The sequence below is a fragment of the Barbatula barbatula genome, assembly GCF_947034865.1.
Source record: "Barbatula barbatula genome assembly, chromosome: 21".
NCBI classification, from domain to species: domain Eukaryota; kingdom Metazoa; phylum Chordata; class Actinopteri; order Cypriniformes; family Nemacheilidae; genus Barbatula; species Barbatula barbatula.
In genome coordinates this window covers 10,801,909-10,821,840 of record NC_136784.1, presented here as the reverse complement: position 1 = coordinate 10,821,840, position 19,932 = coordinate 10,801,909, and the positions used below count along the sequence as shown (strand labels likewise).

General features: G+C 39.1%; 1 protein-coding gene across 1 annotated transcript in view; it reads right to left on the bottom strand.

Annotated features, from left to right (window-relative positions):
- csmd2 (CUB and Sushi multiple domains 2) overlaps positions 1–19,932 on the bottom strand; it is a gene marked incomplete at both ends in the record, with an annotated part of 241,505 nt that overhangs the window by 44,963 nt on the left and 176,610 nt on the right. The window contains 13 exons of the mRNA XM_079485563.1: positions 1,805–1,874; positions 2,180–2,298; positions 2,409–2,513; positions 3,123–3,219; positions 5,154–5,278; positions 7,533–7,736; positions 9,275–9,370; positions 11,367–11,480; positions 12,548–12,664; positions 12,977–13,171; positions 16,993–17,180; positions 18,134–18,272; positions 19,356–19,547. Of these exons, the coding sequence (XP_079341689.1) occupies positions 1,805–1,874; positions 2,180–2,298; positions 2,409–2,513; positions 3,123–3,219; positions 5,154–5,278; positions 7,533–7,736; positions 9,275–9,370; positions 11,367–11,480; positions 12,548–12,664; positions 12,977–13,171; positions 16,993–17,180; positions 18,134–18,272; positions 19,356–19,547 (1,761 nt within the window). The remainder of the gene's footprint in view (positions 1–1,804; positions 1,875–2,179; positions 2,299–2,408; positions 2,514–3,122; positions 3,220–5,153; positions 5,279–7,532; positions 7,737–9,274; positions 9,371–11,366; positions 11,481–12,547; positions 12,665–12,976; positions 13,172–16,992; positions 17,181–18,133; positions 18,273–19,355; positions 19,548–19,932) is intronic.

Here is a 19,932-nt window from a genome sequence, read left to right as displayed (position 1 = left end):
AAGAAAATGGTGGGAAAGATATAAGAAAACACAAACCGTGACAAACCAGAACTGCTGTGCTCAAGATTCAAGACCCCCAGAGGACAATTCAAACAGCAGAGAGATGCAAAGCAAGTACAGTAATAAGTTAAAAGGAAATTATCACTTATGTTGATTGGTGAGAAAATACATATAGCGCATGACTGAAGTGAAAATTGATGTCACCGACATGCAAATGAAGCTTTTTATTTTTGGTGAGCATTTAATTGTTGTTAAATGTAGTATGTGGTCAAAAATATGAGGCTCAACAATAAAGTCTAAATTAACTTTGGAAGAAAGCTGTAAGATTTAGAAGAATGTAAAACACTTCTAGTATATAGAGTACTTCTGAGTCACTAGTCAAATTTGTGACAAACTTCCACCCCAGAAAAAAATACAGTGACATTTTTTGTGACTTCATTGATTCACAAGAGAGTACTTGGAATTATTTTTTTTAGGATAACATGAATCATCAGGTTTCGCACAAACTTGGAATATGGTCATATTCTTATTAATGGATCAATTACATTTTAATGACGTAATGAATGTTTAGCATTTTTTCTATTTTCAACATTGTTCTATTTTCAACACACAAAAAAAATAAAAAGAGTTTTTATCAAGTTACATTCCTATATATTTTTATCACTATTGTAAAGTACTCTGAAATGTATTAATTGTGTTTATAAAATGTTTACTTTGCTTAAATAAAATTAATTTATTAATATATGAATTAGATTTTAATCTCAAAGTGTACTTGAATCGATACGGTAATTCATTTATTTATTTGAGCCCAATTTTTTATTCTTTGTTTATTTCTAGTTATTCTCTAAACTTTAAAACAGACCCCGTCACTCCCTAGATGTCCTCAGACTCCAATTTGAAAACCCCTGACATGGATGAAGATGAAGTAAACACACATTTCAATGTGACATGATGCAGTCTGTGTAGGCTACACATCTACAACTCTTTTGTTGCTTGCCAACGTCGACTACCTGACGCACTGGCCCCTAAAAGCTTTGTGTTAAAGAAAGAAATACAATACATTCGCTTTCTGGTGACATCATAGGCGAAACACGTCTTTCATTTATTAAAAAAGGCCAAATCACTTTCGGAAGCTATCAAAGGACACTTGAGTACCTCTGTAGCCTTCAATCTTCTCATATCAGTGGAAATACACAGTGTTCATCTCCTCCTCTCCAGGCTTTGAGTCTAAACCACTGATTGATTCAAATATCACTCTGATTAAAGCCCTGCCTTTGGACTTAAAGAGACTCTTTTGCTGAATGGACATCCAGATAGTGGAGGAGTTAAAATGTGCTGCGTGTTAATAAAAAAACAGCGGGAATCAGGAAACTGCTGATGAATGTTCAAGCCATGAATCATGGCGTGAGCTCCGCTCATAGCAGCGGGAAATACAACCAATAACCATGTGATAGGTCATCTTTATTAGTTGTCTCTCTTTGCACAACCATGTGATGCTTTAATGATGAATACAGACTCCTCAAAAGTATTTGGACCCCAGGCAAATTATTTTCATATTTACAAATGTAAAATGCTATAGCGCAGAATTTCAAAATATCAAAGTGAATGCCATAAAAAAAGCTGAACATTTATTCTTAAGAGAACAAACTTCTCTTTCAGTGTTCAAATACATCGTAAGTCACAAGGTGCCCTGGACCATTTGGGACCGAGAAGCAGATCTGAGCAGATCCTAAGCAGATCCTAAATCTGCAGTGAAAGGATTTAGAAAGAAAATAAATGAATAAAAGATGACAAATGTTGTTACCGATGCAGAGAGGAGGTGGATAGTTCCAGCGGCGCACAGGTCCGGGCATGCAGGTGATATGGGAGACTCCCTGCAAAGATAAAACAGAGATGTTGTTTGTCTTTGGGTCGTTCCTTTATTTATTCAGTATGTTTACTGTCCACTTCCTGTCCTACGCAGTGTTTTACCATCACTTACATAAAATGACAACAAAGAGTTTTAACAAGATTTGGAAACTTTTCATTTGTTCCGGCTTTGCCAGACTGTGGGACCAGCTTAAACCTGCTCAGACCAACAAAGCGCTGGCTTTATGCTTCGAAATTAGATGCTTCTTTTCCAATTCAGCACTGCATTGTGTATCTGGTTTGGTTTGACTCTTGGCAAGCTCTCTTTCACCTGCAGAGTATAACCGGGATCACACTGGAAGGAGACCACATTGTTCATCTGTAACCTGTTGCCCACTTTGTAGGCATTCATGGGCACGATGGGCTCGGGACAGCTAGTCAGAGACACAGCTGCGGGAGAAAAACAAAATATGACGAATAAAGAAGTTAATTAAGATGAATTGAAAAAGCAAGGTGAGTTTTCAGAGACAGATGTAAGGGACGTGCAACAGATGTCTTACTCTTGTACTCCAGACGGAAACCTGCTGCAGAGACGCTGATGTCTGAGAAGAAGTGTAGGTAGAGCTGGTTGGAGGTACTGTTAAGAAGGGCTGGGACTGTTGTACCTGTAGATAAAAAGAGTCTTGTTGTGTTGATCCAAATTTATAGTACTGTATAGATATTTTTGTTTTATAACGTTATGCAAAATAATCTCTCAAAATGATATTTATGATTGTTTGGAATTCCAGTGTGTTTTGAAATATTATTCACCAATCGAGTAAGGGAAAATATATTTATGTATTTTACCCCATCATTTCAAATGAGAAAAGCAAGATGAGATTCTGAATGTGTCACAACTAACACAACCCTCTTATAATCCAGTAAGCACGGATCTGATTGGCTCATTTATCTTTACACTCTACTCCTTTATTTGTTTGGGGCACTTGTGACATTTGTGCTTGATCTTTGTGTCAAAACAAGTACAATTCTGCACCTTCCAGCTGTGCAAGTACTGTTGATTCCCATAATGCACAAAAATCTTCCACTTGATCTAAAAACCTCGTCTACACATTATTTTGTGTTCTTCACATTGCTAGTGTTATAAAGGAAGGTGTTTTCATAAAAATATATAGAAAACAGACATAGTGTAGCGCTCTTAGACAGCAGCAGAGGAATTTTCAAAGCAAGATTAATGTGGCGATGTGTGTTTATGAAATGAACCGAGTTCAGCCCACCTGAGAAGCTCCCCAGCATGGTGTCAGTGTTGTCACCCCCATCAAACACTTCAAGAGAGTCCCAGTTCTGCTCAGTCACAAAGCTAATCACCTGGATCTGAAGCAATGAAAACAACAGAGACATCAGTGGATTATACCAAAGGCATTAGATCAGGCACAATATACTTTAAATCTAGTGTATAGCCTTGAAGTTACAGAAATACGCCAATGCTTTAGTTGCTTTTACCGTATGTAACTTCAGTCAACTGTCAGTTTAAAGCATTAAAACCTTCAAAGAAATGCCATTTTTAAACCTGAGTGTCTCTTTGAGTTATGCCCTTCACGTATAGTTTGCAATGTGAAGCCCAGCAAATATTTTGGTAGACATTTATTTTGCCCGAGCAAAACAAGCCTAGAAATTGGCCGGTCACAGTGATATAACTGTGGCTATCGGCGGAAGACTGTCACATCTGATAGCTTTGCTGTCAAATGGCACATTTATTTGTGCTTGCTTCACACGGCGAATTGGAAATTTTGTTAAAGGGAGGGGTTCTTTATCTAGACTGTCCTGAACGGTCTGCAAAAGAAAGAAACGACAAAATGAAAACACAATATCGGTTAAAAGGAGCACCCCTTCAGTGCGTTTCTTCCAACTTAGATACAAGTTAAAAAGACTTTAAACTATATAATTCAGCTACAGTTTTTCTTCAACTAGCAGGGATCCCTCAATATTCTTCTGGCTATTGACAGAGTATGATACCGCAGCGGAGAAAAACAAATGACCAATCCAAATTTTGATTTAATCATCATTACTAGATGTATTGTGGCCATTCCAGTCCAGTGTCTGTTATATTTCAACAAAATCAAACCTCAGGAGTGACAAAGTCATCCAATAGCAATGTGAAAGACTGACAGCATGACAAGACACACGAAAACTGGGTTGAAAATAAAGCAAATTATCACATAAAAAATATTTTCCTAAATACTGTACATGTACAAATATTACTGTCGCATTGCTTAAAAGGGAACATGAGCTTGTTTTCTTTGCAGAATGACAGGTCTGAAAATGGTCTTTTATTTTTCATTTCCTGCAAATAAATGTGAATAGAACCAAGATTTTTATTTGAAATTTTGGAGGAAGATTGTTAGTAAAAAAAAGTTTTATCTAAACCAATACCTATAAATAATAAATATTAAAAATATAAAACTCATTTTGAGATGGTCTCTTTTTTCGTTGTTGTAAGATGATGTATATCTTACATCTACTGTATATTTCCTCAACAAACGAAAATAAAGGGATCATGGAAAATTATTGCAAATACACTATTGTCTGTAAAGATGAATGTACATTCTCAGAGTCCATAAACATTCACAAAATAAACAATGGGAAACTTTCCTGCATCTCTTTCCTTTCACACCACTGCCTCTTTAAATCAGCCTGTCTTTCCATGTACTTTCCGTGATCCTGTAATCATTTCAGCATGGTTCCAATTCTCCTACGGCGGGGAAGTTTATGAATTGGGTTAAAGGCAGTTAAGCAAGCGGCCCTGAACTCCTCCCATGATTCAGAGCTATATTTGATTACACTTGTCTCCGACAGCGTGAGGCAAATCCGGAGCGGTGGATGAAAACTCAGACTGTTTTCACGTAAGAAACGCTGCTACATCTGCTCTGAGCTTTCTGAAATAGTAATGCGAGTAACTTAATCCAAGTTTTTCTAGTTTGACGTTAGCATAGATACTTTAAAACTAGTGTAGTTTTACAGTGAAGTCACTGGACTTCTGGAAACAATGGTGATTGTGTAGATGCTACTCCAAATCTGCAGACTAAAGGTTCTGCTTCCCTTTTGAGATTCTAAACGGTTATGATCTGCACTGAAATGAAAAACTGAAGCATTGCAGATGTGTCAAACACCATGTTACTACACTTAAATCAAAGAATATGCATAGCGACACCCGAGAAAGGAAACACGTTTGGTGAAGCTTTGTATTCAGACTGATACTGCAATAAAGGAGATAAAAGCTGGTTTGTTGTTTCTGTCATCGGCCGTACCTGAATTCCCATTCCCTCGGGTACGGTGATCTTCCACACGCAGCTCAGGCTGTTCAGGTAGGGCTCTGGGTATCCGGGTGACAGAATAGTCCCTATCCGCTGGGTTAGATTCCCTCCACAAGGAACTAAGGCACAAGAGAAAAGAATGAAAGGCCAGGCAGGAAAACAAACCGCACACAACCCCTCTGTGGTCTCCAAGAGTATTTACAAATTTCCAGGACACCATCGTCTCCCTTGAAGCTCTTGTGGTCAAACATCTGGTAGCCGCACAGGTAAGCAGCTGCACACGAGCCGCGGACACCTGAGCGCGCACAGTCTAAAAAACAGAGCCTCCACGGAGACATCTGCCACATATGTGTGTTTGTGTGTGCGTGACGTGCCGGAGGCCATGACTGCTAGCCCACAGCTGTCTGCTGTAGGTTGTTAAGCCGAGAAAGAGCGTGTTGGCGACAGCTCGCTCTCAGGAGAAAGCTTGAGTCTGTTGGCTAGGTTTCACTGCGGGGAAAGTCACCAGAGCTGTGATGCGAATCTCTGTATTTAACTGGGATGTCGAATGTAAAGGACAGATATTTGATAACAAAATATACAAAAATGTTATGATGCAGTAGCAATAGTATATGCTGTAGAACAGTCTCTGGTATGTCAATCTGTATATGACGCTTTCTTCTGTGAAATGCTAAAGAAGATAATTTGATGTTCTGTCTCCATACGTTGGAAGTGAATGGAGGCCAATGTTGTTTGGTTACCAACATATTTCTTGAAATGACATGGTGTGTAAATAGTGAAAAGTGCCATTTTAGGTGAACTTGCCCTTTAAGTGCAGTAAAGGTAAACAGCATGAAAAAATTATTTTGATTTGAAATAGAAATGCAAGTGCTTATGTTGATAACTTTGTTCTAAAAGTGTCAATTGTTTTAAGCGCAAAGGAAATTAAATAAAAATCGGAGGAATGACAGCATGTACAGCATCATTAGGATCGACAGACAAGTTCAGAAAACAGAAAATAGCAGAAATGCTATAAGACCTTGTCAAAGTCAGTCATAGCCACAATAATGACGACATGCCCTTGGTCAATATTAAAATGATCAAGGTTATAATTTTTGAGAATATTATATACATTGTGAAGGTCAATTTTATGTAGAAAACGATTTTTTTCAAGAATGACTAACAATGAGTGTGTTTAAATGCACAAAATAAACAGATCTAACAAAAATCAGCTTATAAAAGAAACCAGTTTTCACATGTTTGCATGCACATCAATAGGTCATTTGCACATTACATCACAGCACTAAGCGAAGTGCCGATGGAGGGCAGGAAGCGATGTTCTCCATAGGAATCCACTAGAACAAACTCAAAATACCTGTGCTTTGCGCCATTTTTGGCTGTTCAAATCGATCAAACCATGAAAAGTGTTTTTATTGTGTAGCAAAAGTTGAAGGGGAAAATGCGAGAATTGGCTTAGAAACGATGATAAAAGTGGCTTGTAAACTTGAGTCAGCGGTTGGGATGAGCCGAGCAGGAAGACTTTATAAAACGCTTAACAAGGTTTATCGCACCTTAACTATGACCAGGTGAGCTCAAAATTACTGCTCAAGAACCTTGTCATGGCGCAGCAAAGATCGAGTCCTGATTAAATGGATAAAGGGATAAATCTTGGCCATAAAAGTCCAAAATAATGAAACAGCTTAACGTACAGAAACATCGACCACTTAAAAACTATTTTTTGTTAAACCTTAATTGTAATAAACACTAGCTACTGTTAAAAGAACAAGCCTTTATTCCAGGATTAACAATAGTTTCATGTTAAGCTTGTTACTCATCAAAGTTCATTATAAAGAAACCACATAAAGTGGCACCGACAAACTGAGAACATAAAACTTGTAAAAAATTATTACAAGGTTTGGGAGAAATTTTGGCTTACCAAGTCATTGTTCTGGTCTTTAAACATAGGTACTTTGAGTTTGTGATAGTGAATTCCTATGGAGGGATATATCACTTGCTGCCCTCCAGCCATGCCTCGCTTGCATAAAAACCATGTGATTGCACACGACCTGTAAACCGGCTACGCGGAACGGCTACGTGTTTAACTGCGTTACTATTGCACTGTCAGACATAAACCAAACTGGGAGAAAATCTGTTAAAGCCAATTACATGCAACGCAAAATCAGAGTAATGGGCAAAAAACTACCTCTGTGGAGCAGGTTTTTTACGCCGTTTTACGCATTTATATGACCTTATTTGTTTTCAGCCTTTTAAGCATAATCGGATTAAGATCCATGTAAACGCACTCAATGACTCTTGGAATGATGATTGTGAAGTAAGAGTGGAAAAAGTGTGGCCTTGAAAACACAGCTCTAGAACTGTATCCGTAGTTCTCACCTATACAGCTGGGCATGCTTCCGTTCCACTGTGCCAGAGCGTTGGGTACAGTCAGACACTCGATGGCACTGGGTCCCTCCAGGACATATCCCGCACTGCACTCAAAGCTCACCAGAGCCCCCACTGCAAAGTTGTTGCCCGTTCGTCTGCCGTGCCTTGGTTCAGGAACAGAGCTGCACTGGGTCGCGCTGGTCCTTGGGACAGCTAGATAAAAAAAAGCAACAATTGTAAATTGAATTAGTACACAATGGAGCTTCAGGTTGTTATGGCAACGTCCTTCAATAACTCTAAACAGGTGGGAAATTACTGGCAATGCATAATACAGTGCATGCCAACTCAAATGTTAGTGAGATTTTAAGCTCTAGTAGGTACAGCTGGTTGGGATGCCCCAGAAGCCCACAACTTTAATACTTTTATAAGGTGCTGTACTTTTCCATTAAGGGCATGTCAGGAAACGAGCAAGCGTGTGACTGCATAATAATAAAATAATGCCGTTTTAACTCATAAAATCCAAGATAGCTATTATAGAGAGAGATGTAGTCTGGTAACAGACTTTCTAGCAGAATGATGCCATTCAAAGCATTGTTTATTTTTTTAAACATTGTATATGTTTTTTAAAGAAATAGTTCAACCAAAAAAGAAATTCATTATTTACTCATCCTTGTCATTTCAAACCTGTATGATTTTCTTCTGCGGAAGATATTTTGAAGAATGTTGGTAACCGAACAACAACGGTACCCAATGTGTACCGCTTTATCAGTTACACATCATTCTTTAAAGATCGAGCATCATGCTATTTCATGCATCCTGACATCTTTACACTGTTAAATCGGCTGGCTATCATTCTTAACATGGTCAACTTATTTCAAAACGAGATGTATGTTTGACGTAGTATTTTTGCGATTGATACACTCCCCCAGCACTCCAACTTGTTTCAGAAAGTGTTTTATAAGTCTGGATCACTGGATCACGTAACAGGAATCATATTCCTTTTATTGGGCAATTCTCCTAGAAAAGCAAGCCCACGGAAAGAGCGATAGGAAGACCCGTTTATCAAGATTGGCTGAGCTGTGGGCCTGCAGCTGCAGCTTGTTACTCTTGCAATAGTGAAGTTAAGGTGTGTCTGTTTGTTCACAGAATTGTAGTGATGGATGTCATATAAAAGGTGGATATAACGCTGGATTTTGAGATCATTTGATACTGATAGATGGTGGGGTCCCAGTGCTAAAAGATGCCGGACATGAACTGCACAGGGTAAGTCAAACTAAGTCATATGTCTGTGTTTTTGTTGGCAATTGCCACGTACGCGCATAATGTAAAAAACACGAAGTGATAATGTGATGATGTATCGTGTGCTCGTGCTGTAGTTCCATCCCCTCGGCCTGCGTCCAGAATCTCGTCTTTTGCCGGAAATAATCGTACAGCTTGATCAAACTACATACTCTTCGAACACATGATGTACGCAATAATACCGCAGAGGAAGTCAAGATTAATATGAGTTTGGCAAAACCTGTGAGTTACCCCATCTTTAAAATATCTTCTTTTGTGTTCTGCAGAAGCAAGAAAGTAACTCAGGTTTGAAATGACATGAGGATGAGTAATTGATAACAACATTTTTGGTAAACTATCACTTTAACATATGCCTGACCTCATAAGTTGAATCGTTCAGTGTAAATTAATTATTGAGCAACTAATATGAATGAAGTAAACCTGATTCAGTGCACCTTTGAAAATGAGCTTACCTTGGTAGACAAGGTGGAAACCTCTAGAGCTTGACTGACCCTTGGAGGAGAAGCGGATGAGGATCTGGTAGGAAGTGGCAAGCGGTAATGATTCACCTGAAAGCACAGGAAAGGTGTTAAAGAGATGCAATCACACTGGAAATGTTTAAACCTGTTTAGGGAGATTTAATAAGACTGAATTGTGCACAGTAATAGCATGGCTTGAGTCTATGTGCTGCACTGTCGAAGGACACGAGTCACTGACAGAATTAGGCAAATGAGCAAACAACACAAACACTGACGTAAATTGCTGAAAGCAATTTGCTCTTCACGATTGCAGTCTTCAGAAGGATGCACCAAACCGCTGAGCTACAGCACTCCTGAATTCGTTTTACTGAAATCATTTTTAATGTTTTCTAACAAACCCTATTCTCTTGAATCTCTCCTCTGCATCGCTCATTATTTATGGTATATGTTTTCTGTGTCGCGGTGTGGGGGCTGAAGCTTTGAGTCTATCTACAGTTCCCTGGGGCTCAGCCGAGCTCCACAGGGGTTTGGAGAGAGCAGGCTCAGTGTTGACAAATTCCTGCAGTGGCCAGAGAAGATGAAACTGCACAACACACCCGCTCATGTTGGGATCAACCAACGCGTCTGCTCATGCCTGTGGCACGCTGGGATGTTATTAAACCGTGGCTCTGTGGGCGGTCGACAGACTGACAGCTAATAATCCGGTCAAGGCAGAGGTGAAGGGAAACCCTGGTCGCTGATTTATTCACACCTGCTGTTTGTTCCAATAGTCGCATTATTCCTAACACGGCTGCAATGCCGCTCGAAAACTGTTAAACGTGCCAATCCCCTGGATGTGCATTCGATACCGTCCACCACAGTGGACTGGAAAATGTACAGCTGTGGGGCTGTCTTTAGGAAGATGTTTGACCACTTTCAACACACGATCAATATATGGTCATATATGGATGATATCAATTTGAAGAAAAGATTCAGTACAAAATACAATGTCCATTTTTGTCCTGGCCGGTTTGTGACTAGTAACCGACTGTCATCAAACAACCAACTTATGTATGCCCGTAAAACTGTTCAAATTTGTTTGTTTATGCCCAACGTGTCTGAATGGTCATGTGACATGCGTTTACGGTAGTATAGTGTAAACTCAGATTTTTTCTCAAAAGCATGTGGAAACGGCAGTGCTGTTTAACAGGGATTGTTTTAGTTTTGAAACGCCATTTTCGTACGACAACGTGCTAATGTAAACACCACCCAAATGTAGATTTTGGTTCAGCTAGGTCTAGTGTGTTTTTCCTGTTTGATTGGGTTGTCTACAAGTAAAAGTTCCCAATTTAGCAGATTATGTTTTATTAAACTTCGTTTGTTAGACTCAGAGTCATTGAGCGTTTTTATTCTGAAACGGTTTTATTCTCTTATGTACATCATGTGGCATGAAGTGTTTTCTTACATTCTGATAACAGCAGCAGAACGTCCTCACATAAGCCACAATTCTTTGTTGTTTAAGGATTTAGGTGTTGAAAATATTTATATCCCAGCCTAATACGCATAGACCCGTATAAGTAAGCTATTTGTAGCCCTGTAACCACAAGCAAAGAAAAAACTGAAATGCTTTCAAAACATTTTGATTGTTTGAACATTATGATAGGCTGTGGGCGGGGAAAACTGTTTGGCTGAATAATGGAAGATTTAGGAACCAATTTTGAAAACATTTTCATTAAGTGACAAAACTGATCCACAACTTCTATAAATGGTATGATTTCATAGACTTAAAAACTTGCGGGGTGTCCGATTTCTCTTTGCCAACAGACACATTCCTACCACCATCTTTCGCTTTCTTCAGCAGTCGGCTCGGCTAATGTCCGCCCTGTGCACTTTTCTGCTGATTGGCTACAAGGTTGTTTGGGTACTCGGCCCGACTTTGTCTAAACAAGCGTAAATCGAAAATCGGACACCCCGCCTTTAAATGAGTCGATTAATTGACTTTCTCTAGTCCCCATTCAGTCTGAATGCAGTCTCTTTAGCATTAATCTCCTCATACCGCTATGGACCGCAATAGTCAAGGTAATGCTGCTAGAGGAGGTTTGCTGACCTGTGTGCGCCCCAGAGAGGGAACTCAAAACGCGGGCATGCTGAGTGGGTCCATCATACACCTCCACCACGTCATTGAGTGCGGTCTGAAAGAAGGCGAACTGGCTGAACACCACTGCAAAAGAAAAGAAAAATATTGCGTCAGAAAATATGCAAAGGAGACCATGACTGTAAATGTTAATTCAACAGTAAAACCCTATATAACCCGTGAAGCACCTGTTTCCTCTCTATGCACACCCTAGGGCTTTGTAGAGTAAATGTCCAAATGAGGGCCATAAAAAAGATACCATGTGTTGCTACGCTCTCTATCTCGCAGCTGTTGGAAGCCGTTTCTCTCTGCCACGAATATTTGTGCCTTAATTATCTGTGCTTCCACAACATTTGTCTTGACCCGGAGAAATACGAGCCTGTTTGTGGCTGCTATTTCAGACTCGATAGGAACCCCCAAATTGGCCAAATGGGGTGATATTAGGGAATGCTGGGGTGATATTAGGGAATATGCAAAGTTCATCCAACAGCGAGAAGCTCTCTAACTCACAACAAAATATAATATGGTGATTTTTAATATGTGAACATATCGTCGCTGTCGTTCTGAAACCTCGGATGTCCAAATTCACTGTTTTGCAGGAAATGTAAACAAAACAAACCTATAAATGATTAAAGACTGCGTTGACAACATAGACAAGCACTTTTAATACTTTTTATTAGTTAGATATTTGTTAAACCCAGACATAAAGAGTGACTCATAATAATGATTTATGACAATAATAGAAAATTATAAAAAATGGAGATACCAAGTTTCAGACGGACAGCAGTGCTATGAGAAATACTGCAAGACATGATACATTATATTTACGATTTAGTATCAACCTTTCCAGGTTAAAAACACACTTTTGAAGTCACAAGACAGTAAAAATGTATCTAAAACTCAAAACTTTCTGGGTATGACAGGGTTTTTCTAGTGAGGTTTCATACATATCACTTGTGTTTTTGATAGATGTTTGTGAAATCTATAAAAACGTAACTGAGCCAATTGGAAAACTTTGAGTAAAAATGTAAGTCAATCGAAAATTTGTTTTCGAGACTTTTTTCTTTGAAATGATAGTAATCTTTACACACGTTCTGCATGTAAAGCGGCAAAAGTAACGCATATGTGTGAGTGTGTGTAACAAAGTGTTTTACCGTAGTCTTTTGGCACAATAACAGAGTAAATGCAGGTCCTCCCGATGCTGTAGTTTCCAGGGTAACCAGGGGACAGCACCACCCCCTCCAACCCGGAATACTGACCACCGCATGGAGCTGAGTAAGAGAGACAGCAGAGAGAAAAGCATTAGCGACTCATTTTCTGTCCTCCGTCTCCTCTCCTGCTCTTCTCTCATTCTGCTGATCTTAAATTACTTTTCTTCTCTGATTCCTGAACTGCCCTGCTAGACAGCCCCAATGTTTGCCAAAGTGAAATTGCAGTGTGTTCAAAGCAGTCCTCAAGGTTACGCTGCAAACATGCGCTTGTTTTTTAGCAGCGACAGATGTGTCAAACATCAAAAACACGTGGACTTAGAAGAAAAGGAAAGCTTAAAGGGTTTGTTTCGGTCATAGCTAAGCAGAATTTACCTATGCAAACAGGTTTTGGTCTGTTCCAGCCGGGTTTGCCGTCTCCCCCCATGATGCAGGTGAGAGTGGCGTCTCCCTCCAGAGTGTAGCCATTGTCGCAGTAATAGGTGACGGTGGCTCCCAGCTTCAGTTCAGTGCCGACACGGGTTCCGTTTCGCACCAGGCCTGGCTCAAAGCACGACTCTCTGGGATTCTCTGGTGATGAAAATAAAGACTATTGTGAGTGGTGTAAAGAGGGCTAGAAAGACGTTTTTGGCTTAATGTGCAGGTTGGGAAAACTGGCAATTCTTCAATTGAGGAAATTGCTCATTGGTGCAGGGTTGCCAGATCTCAAAATATGTCACTCCTATACTTAAAAATACATATTTAACATAAACAGTTGTGCATTAAACACAATATCTTATGTTATTTTACATTTTACTGTAGTTTTATAAGAAATGTGATTTCACTTTTATTTAATATTTGTAGTTTTCAATTTTAGTTAATTTTTTGTTACATGCTCTTGTCTGTGTATTATTTATTTGCTTATTTCTATAAATTTCTATCTATTTTGCTGTATAAGTTTAATTAGTTTTTATTTCAGTTTAATTTAATTACTTATTTTCTTGTTTTTGTAAAATATTTTTAGTGCTTAAATTAACTTTTAAAAGTAGAATTTATTCCAACTTATTGCTAAGGAAACATTTCAAATTTTAGTTTAGTTTTATTTTAAATCAAATTTAGAATACGCTGAATTAAAAAAACCCTGCTTGACAATTTTTAAAGCACCCTTATGGGGTAAACAGTGGCTCTGGCAACCCTGGTTTTTAAGATGATTTTACATTTACTTTTAGTCATTTGGCAGACGCTTTTATCCAAAGCGACTTACAGATGAGGAAACATTGGAAGCAATTATAACACCATAGGCAACAAAAATAATATAATTTTTTTAAGAAAAATTGCCTTTGAATAACTCAATTTAGTTTCACAGGACATACTAGTAAAATAATTATAATTAATGATAATACAAATTATGATGATAATAATAAAAATAATAACCGGTTTTACTAGAATTTCATTCTTAAACATTTGGAAAAATATGTATTATTATTATTAATCACAATAAGATTACAAGTAGCCAATCCTGCCTCTAACCAAAACACAGTGAAATGGCCATTTAGAAAAAGCCCACACACACTGTTTCTCAACCTAATCATAACCGAGACTCCCATAAGACAAATATAAAACAAGCAAGACTGTGAACATGCTCTGTGTAAATAAGTGCGCTTCAAATATCCTTAAACTGAGCACACACAGATACAGCCTCAAATTCACAATACAAACATATGCTTCTGCAACCTACACACCCGGTGGAGCATGTCTGCTCAACGCCGGGCAGATTACAAGCGACACCGGGCTAGATTAAATCCGCTGACTACACAAAACAGTCCGTCACTCGGCAGGACATGTGTACAGCACATCCTTCGACCAAAATAGAAATCAATCACTCTTTCTGCACATCCACAGCAAAAACGTGGATGCAAAATCTCACACATTTATACTGCGTGAGCAGTTCTTGTTGTCGTCGTCGAGACCGTCCTTCCACGCACAACCACACCACAATATTCTTGCTGATGAGCCATGCCTTTGCCCTTCATGGACCAATAGTGTGCCGAAACAGGCTGTTTGTCTGTTTGTCGGAGCCCGATGCTCCAGAGGGGCCATAACTCAGTTTATCCTTCTTATACCTGTCTGCTTACCGCTCTGACAAGATCAGTGTGGAGATGAAGTAATTAAGAATGGACCAGTGCCAGTTTTTAAGGTTTAATTCACGTATGCGGCATGTGTGTTTGTGTTTGTGCATTTGGACATGACAAATGTTTGAGCTGGCAGGGAACACTTAGGACGAGCAATGGAGTGTGTATGTGTGCGTGCTGTGTTTATTTAACCGTCGGTCAACCGTGCAAATCCTTGGCCCACATATTGCACCTCAGAGACCAATCAGACGCCGTTGGGAGTCTGCAAGAAGCTGATTGGTCTGTAAAGAGGATGACAGTTCGTTCCAACGGCAGTCGAGCCAGTGCCAGGATGACTTAAAGCAGTATTGCATGCTACTTAACATAAACAAACATACACGTCTTGCATATTTATGGTTTTCATTCACATCATTAGATTATACTAATTCATTGTCAGGAGTCTGGGGTCTAGAACTAGAGCTTTTGAAGTGCCACACACTGTGTCCATCTGCTACACCAGATTGAGAGAATACTGCTCCTCGTTTCACTGAGGGTAAGCTAAGGAGTTCTGTCTGTCTTGTCCTCTCTCTCTCTCTCTGAGTGCTACATGCTTGTAATGATCAAGTTAGTAGGTGGTGTAGTTACTGTACGCACTTTCAGTTTATTGACAAAGTATGCAAAATGTAGCGCTGAATGATAGACTAGTTGACTAAACAGTCCATCTCAAGTCTAGAATTTGTTTAAAACATATATTTCAGTTCACCTGAAAATTAAAAAAATGTCATCCTTTATTCACCCTCATGCCGTTCAAAGTCGTGTATGAGACTCTTTCATCTGTGGAACGCAAAAGATATTTTGAGAAATGTTTTTTGTGCCGATACAATGGAGGTCAATGGGGGCCTGTGTTGTTCATTTACCAACATTCTTCAAAATATCTTCTTTTGTGTTCTGCAGAGGAATGAAAGTCATACAGGATTTTGAACGGCATGAAATGATGAGTAAAAGATTTATTTTGTGTGAACTATCACTTTAAAGTGGATGAATTAGAAGATTTAACTAAGCAGAGACAGTTTTAGTGTGTATATTGTGCTATTCTTTATTAGAACTGCCAGCGCTAGTCTCTTGCTACGAGGTCGTTGGAAAGCATTCCTAGCTTTGGTTGCTCTAGTAATATTTATAAACAAACCCTGTGGTAACTGATATGAGATGGCTGACGTGAGGGCCGCTGCTTTACTCCTATTGGTAGTCGCTCCCGAAGGTCGCTCATCATTTGCATAAAGTTGAGCAAATCTCATCTTCGTTGCGTCGCTAGACAAGGCTACTTGCTATTGCCAGTTGTCACTCGTGTCGCTGGCTCTCCATTGAAATAAATGACTTTGCCTCGCTTTGTGGCTGTCGGTCTGAGTGGGGCGTGAGTATCTCGCTGTTACTTTTAGCATCTCACATTACAAGCTTTGTATTTTTTAAGATTGTGTCAAATTTAAATTATTTAACCTTCGAAAAATGCGTCTTGAGACCCCGTATTCTGTTCTATTCCGTTGCGCTCCGTCTAGCCTAGCCAAACACAACAACATGTCCTGTATGACTGGCCCTTCAGAAATACATCTGCATATTACCTCAGACACCCTAACAAACAGATTATATAAAATCTAAGGAGTTTTGCACATCCGCTAAAATAAAGCGTTAAAAACGCAGAAGCACACATGAAGTAGTTGACATATCTGCCTTGTTGAGCGAGCAATGTAAAACAAAGCCCAAACTCAATCACCCACTCCATAGGAAAAACAAGCTACGTTTGATCAGACAGGCCTGTCAGTTCACGAATAATCAAATATGTCAAAGTGTTATCAGACAAAGTAAGTGAGGTCAGCAGGGCGCGTGCAGTGACGGCAAACTTTCATTTGTTCTCATTTGCAAAACATTGATCAAACGCCAGCGTTAGTAAGTGCATTCTGGCTTTCCATTTCATAATTCTCCTCTGGACTACTGCGAAAAGAGCCATGGGTCGATAATTATAATCCGCAAAGGTGATATGGGGGTGGGTGGCTGTTGCTTGGTGATCAAGGCAAAATTCAAAGCACTGCGTGAATACAGCGGGCTGCAAAAACAAAAGAACAGAAAGCAAAGGACAAAGTTTCATCCTGAAATTGTTCTTTGACCTCCGTTAATGAGAATTTGACACGCAGTTAGAAACAATGGAGTGCTTCTGACGGCACATGAAAATAGACAGAATCATCAATAAAAGTCAGCCTGGAACAAAAAATAGATAACACATCCTCCCACCACAAGGGGGAGGTATACCTGTGTACTGCAGAACAAATCCATTGCTGCTGAGTGAGGCGTCGCTTCGAAAGGCCAAAAAGAGTGTGTTGGAGCTGCTCTCGATTCGCTCGGGGACGTCTGTGCCGTAAAAGCTGCCCAGCAGTGGGGTGAGAGAATCAGGCCCATCGTAGATGTGCAGAAAGTCGTAGCTTGGTTCTAGGCTAAAGCTAGAATGGGAAACATTTTGTTAGGCTGAAAAATTATGTATTCAACACAATCGTCCTGAACAACAACCAGTTTGACCTGTCTGGCTTCATTAAGAATCATTGTAGAAGCTATGCAAACATATGGCAAAGGTGTTCACAAGCTCAAACTAGGGAGCTGTTATATTTAAAATATTGCTATCAACAGCACACATGGACACACTTACCTGGGGTGAAATTACTGTATTATAATAATATCCAACTGCATAGAGTAACTTGGTTTTGTGTTCAATAAACCATCTAAATTAATTTGTAAAGACACAATGCTGTTCTGCATGTTTGTACCTATTGTCTTGGTGTTATAAATAAGTATCTTTGTGTATATACTCATAAAACCTGTGATGTTATATTTTCTGAATTTCCATCAGTGTCTAACTAAACCCTTTCAGCTTAGATTCTGTACTTAAGCAAATACTTACAGTACAAGAAGAATGATCCTGACCTTTTAGTTTCCCACTCTGTTTTTTTTTAACCGAAAAAACAACCCATAAACCCATAAGGTGGATATCACCCTGTAAGCCGCTATACTGAAAACTATATATTCCGGCAGCTGGGATGCCAGTAAAATACCGTAAAAGTGTAATTTTGAGAACATGAGAACGCAGTTATTTTACGTTTTTTTTATGTTGCACATTTTAAGTCTTATTTGAAATATCTTTTTACCAAATTTCAATACACTGTAGAAAATCCTGTTAAAAATACATTATTCGGCAGGTGAGGTGGCAGTAAAATACAGCTACAACATTTTTTTAACTTAAAAATCACATTTTCATATTTTTCTTGTAACTTTGTAATATTTCCTGTAATTTTATGTTTATTTTGTATTTCAACAATACATGTAAAAATCTGAAAAGTTTCAGGTTTTTGTTGTACAGTATATGTGGAAACAAGTGTAGGGTTACAGAAATGTGTCTTACTGATTGAAGTTGAGTGATATGATGTGATCTGGAGTTACTGTAACAGTCCAGTCACATTCTCTGCCGTGAGGGTAGGGCTCTGGATATTCAGGAGACAGGATCAGACCACTGGGGCCAGTCAGATTCCCTCCACACGGAGCTACAATAAAAAGGAAATCAGAACCATTGGAAACACTATTACTAAAATGCGTCTCTTTAAGGCTAAAGTACCCTTCATTCACATTTTAAATAATCCATAAATAAAGTTCTGCTACAAGAATGCATCATTCCCACACAAAAAATATTATCTTTACACATGCGATGCAGTGATGTTCTTTGCCTCTTTATGTACAGTACATGCCGTATCTTATAAACTGTATGTGTTCTATATCCGTTACATTGATGGCAGACTGGTAAACATCTCCAGGGTTTTGCTTGTGATTCACTAAAGCATTTACACGAACTGAGGCTTTAATAGAACAAGACAGCCCAATTACACCATCATAATGGCTGTAAACATCAAAGAAAAAAGCCTGAATGAATTTACAAAAGAAAGCCAAACCCCTCGACCCCAAATGTCCACAAATTACATCCGCTGGAAATGTGCGTGATTAAAACAGGCTCAGTTTCTGTTCATTGCTGGTCCTGAAAAAGAACCTTATAGTAGATTAGGGCTAATGTTATCTCACATTGTGAATTATGTGAGAAATGCTCATGTGTGTCGTCAGCATGATTTTTCATATTCCCTGGGTGCTTTAAAATGTAGATTAAAAGAACAAAAAACAGTTGGAATTGCATAATCCAATGTAGTGAACAAAGGAAGGTGAATTAAAGCACATCTTGAATTGCAACCTTGAGCATGTTTAAGGATTTCTTGTTTGTGTTCATTTCAATGTGTATTCTATGAAAAAACACAACCACAAAAGATCTGTTCGCCATGTTTTCTGTCAATAACTCAATGACATTCTTTCATACTTTATTCATAGTTTCTTTTCATTTAAAAGAAATGTTTCTTTATCCCGCAGGCAGAATTACCGAAGGCATTTCTTTATGAGAATAAACTAATGGGACGTAACCATAACATAAGGCGAGAATAACGCCTGCATTTCCAAATCATTCATCAAAAATGTTAAGTACCTCCTCCACTAATGGGGCTGTGTATAATGACTACACAAAAGTCAATGGATCACAGCACAGCACTGGTGGAGGAAGGAACTGGTCTTATTAATTTGAGTGCGCATACCAGAACAAGTGGGCGGATCGGGCAGCCAGAAGAAACGGTTGTTGATCTCGGTACATGTGATCTTGTTTGCTCCCTGTAGGACGTAGCCTGGATCGCACAGGAACAGCACACGATCACCCGGCTCTCTGCTGTCTCCAATCCGTGTGCCATTGGTGGGAATGCCAGGATCATTACAGGAAGTGGCAGTCGAAACTAGGGACAAACAAACATCCAGTACAGAGTAGGTAAAAACCACTAAGTGTAACACAAGCGATGCACGAATGTAAACAGAACATCTGCAGTTTACGTGTAATAGTGCAAATGATCGTTTGGTTCGTGTGGGCTGCTGAGGGGACCGTTGGCAATGACATATCACACATTACTATAACTGCTGTTTGAACAAATCTTGCCTGCAATCCACACACACACACATCAATGGAGTACAGGATACAGGCTCAGTGATTGTCTAGAATTTCCATTTGCAGTCTGCATGGATCTACAGGCTGATTTATTTACTAGGAATCCCTATTAAGGGCTCTCAGAAGAGCTTCAGTTGTTATTTAGGTTAACAGAAATACCATATCGTTGATGTATAATG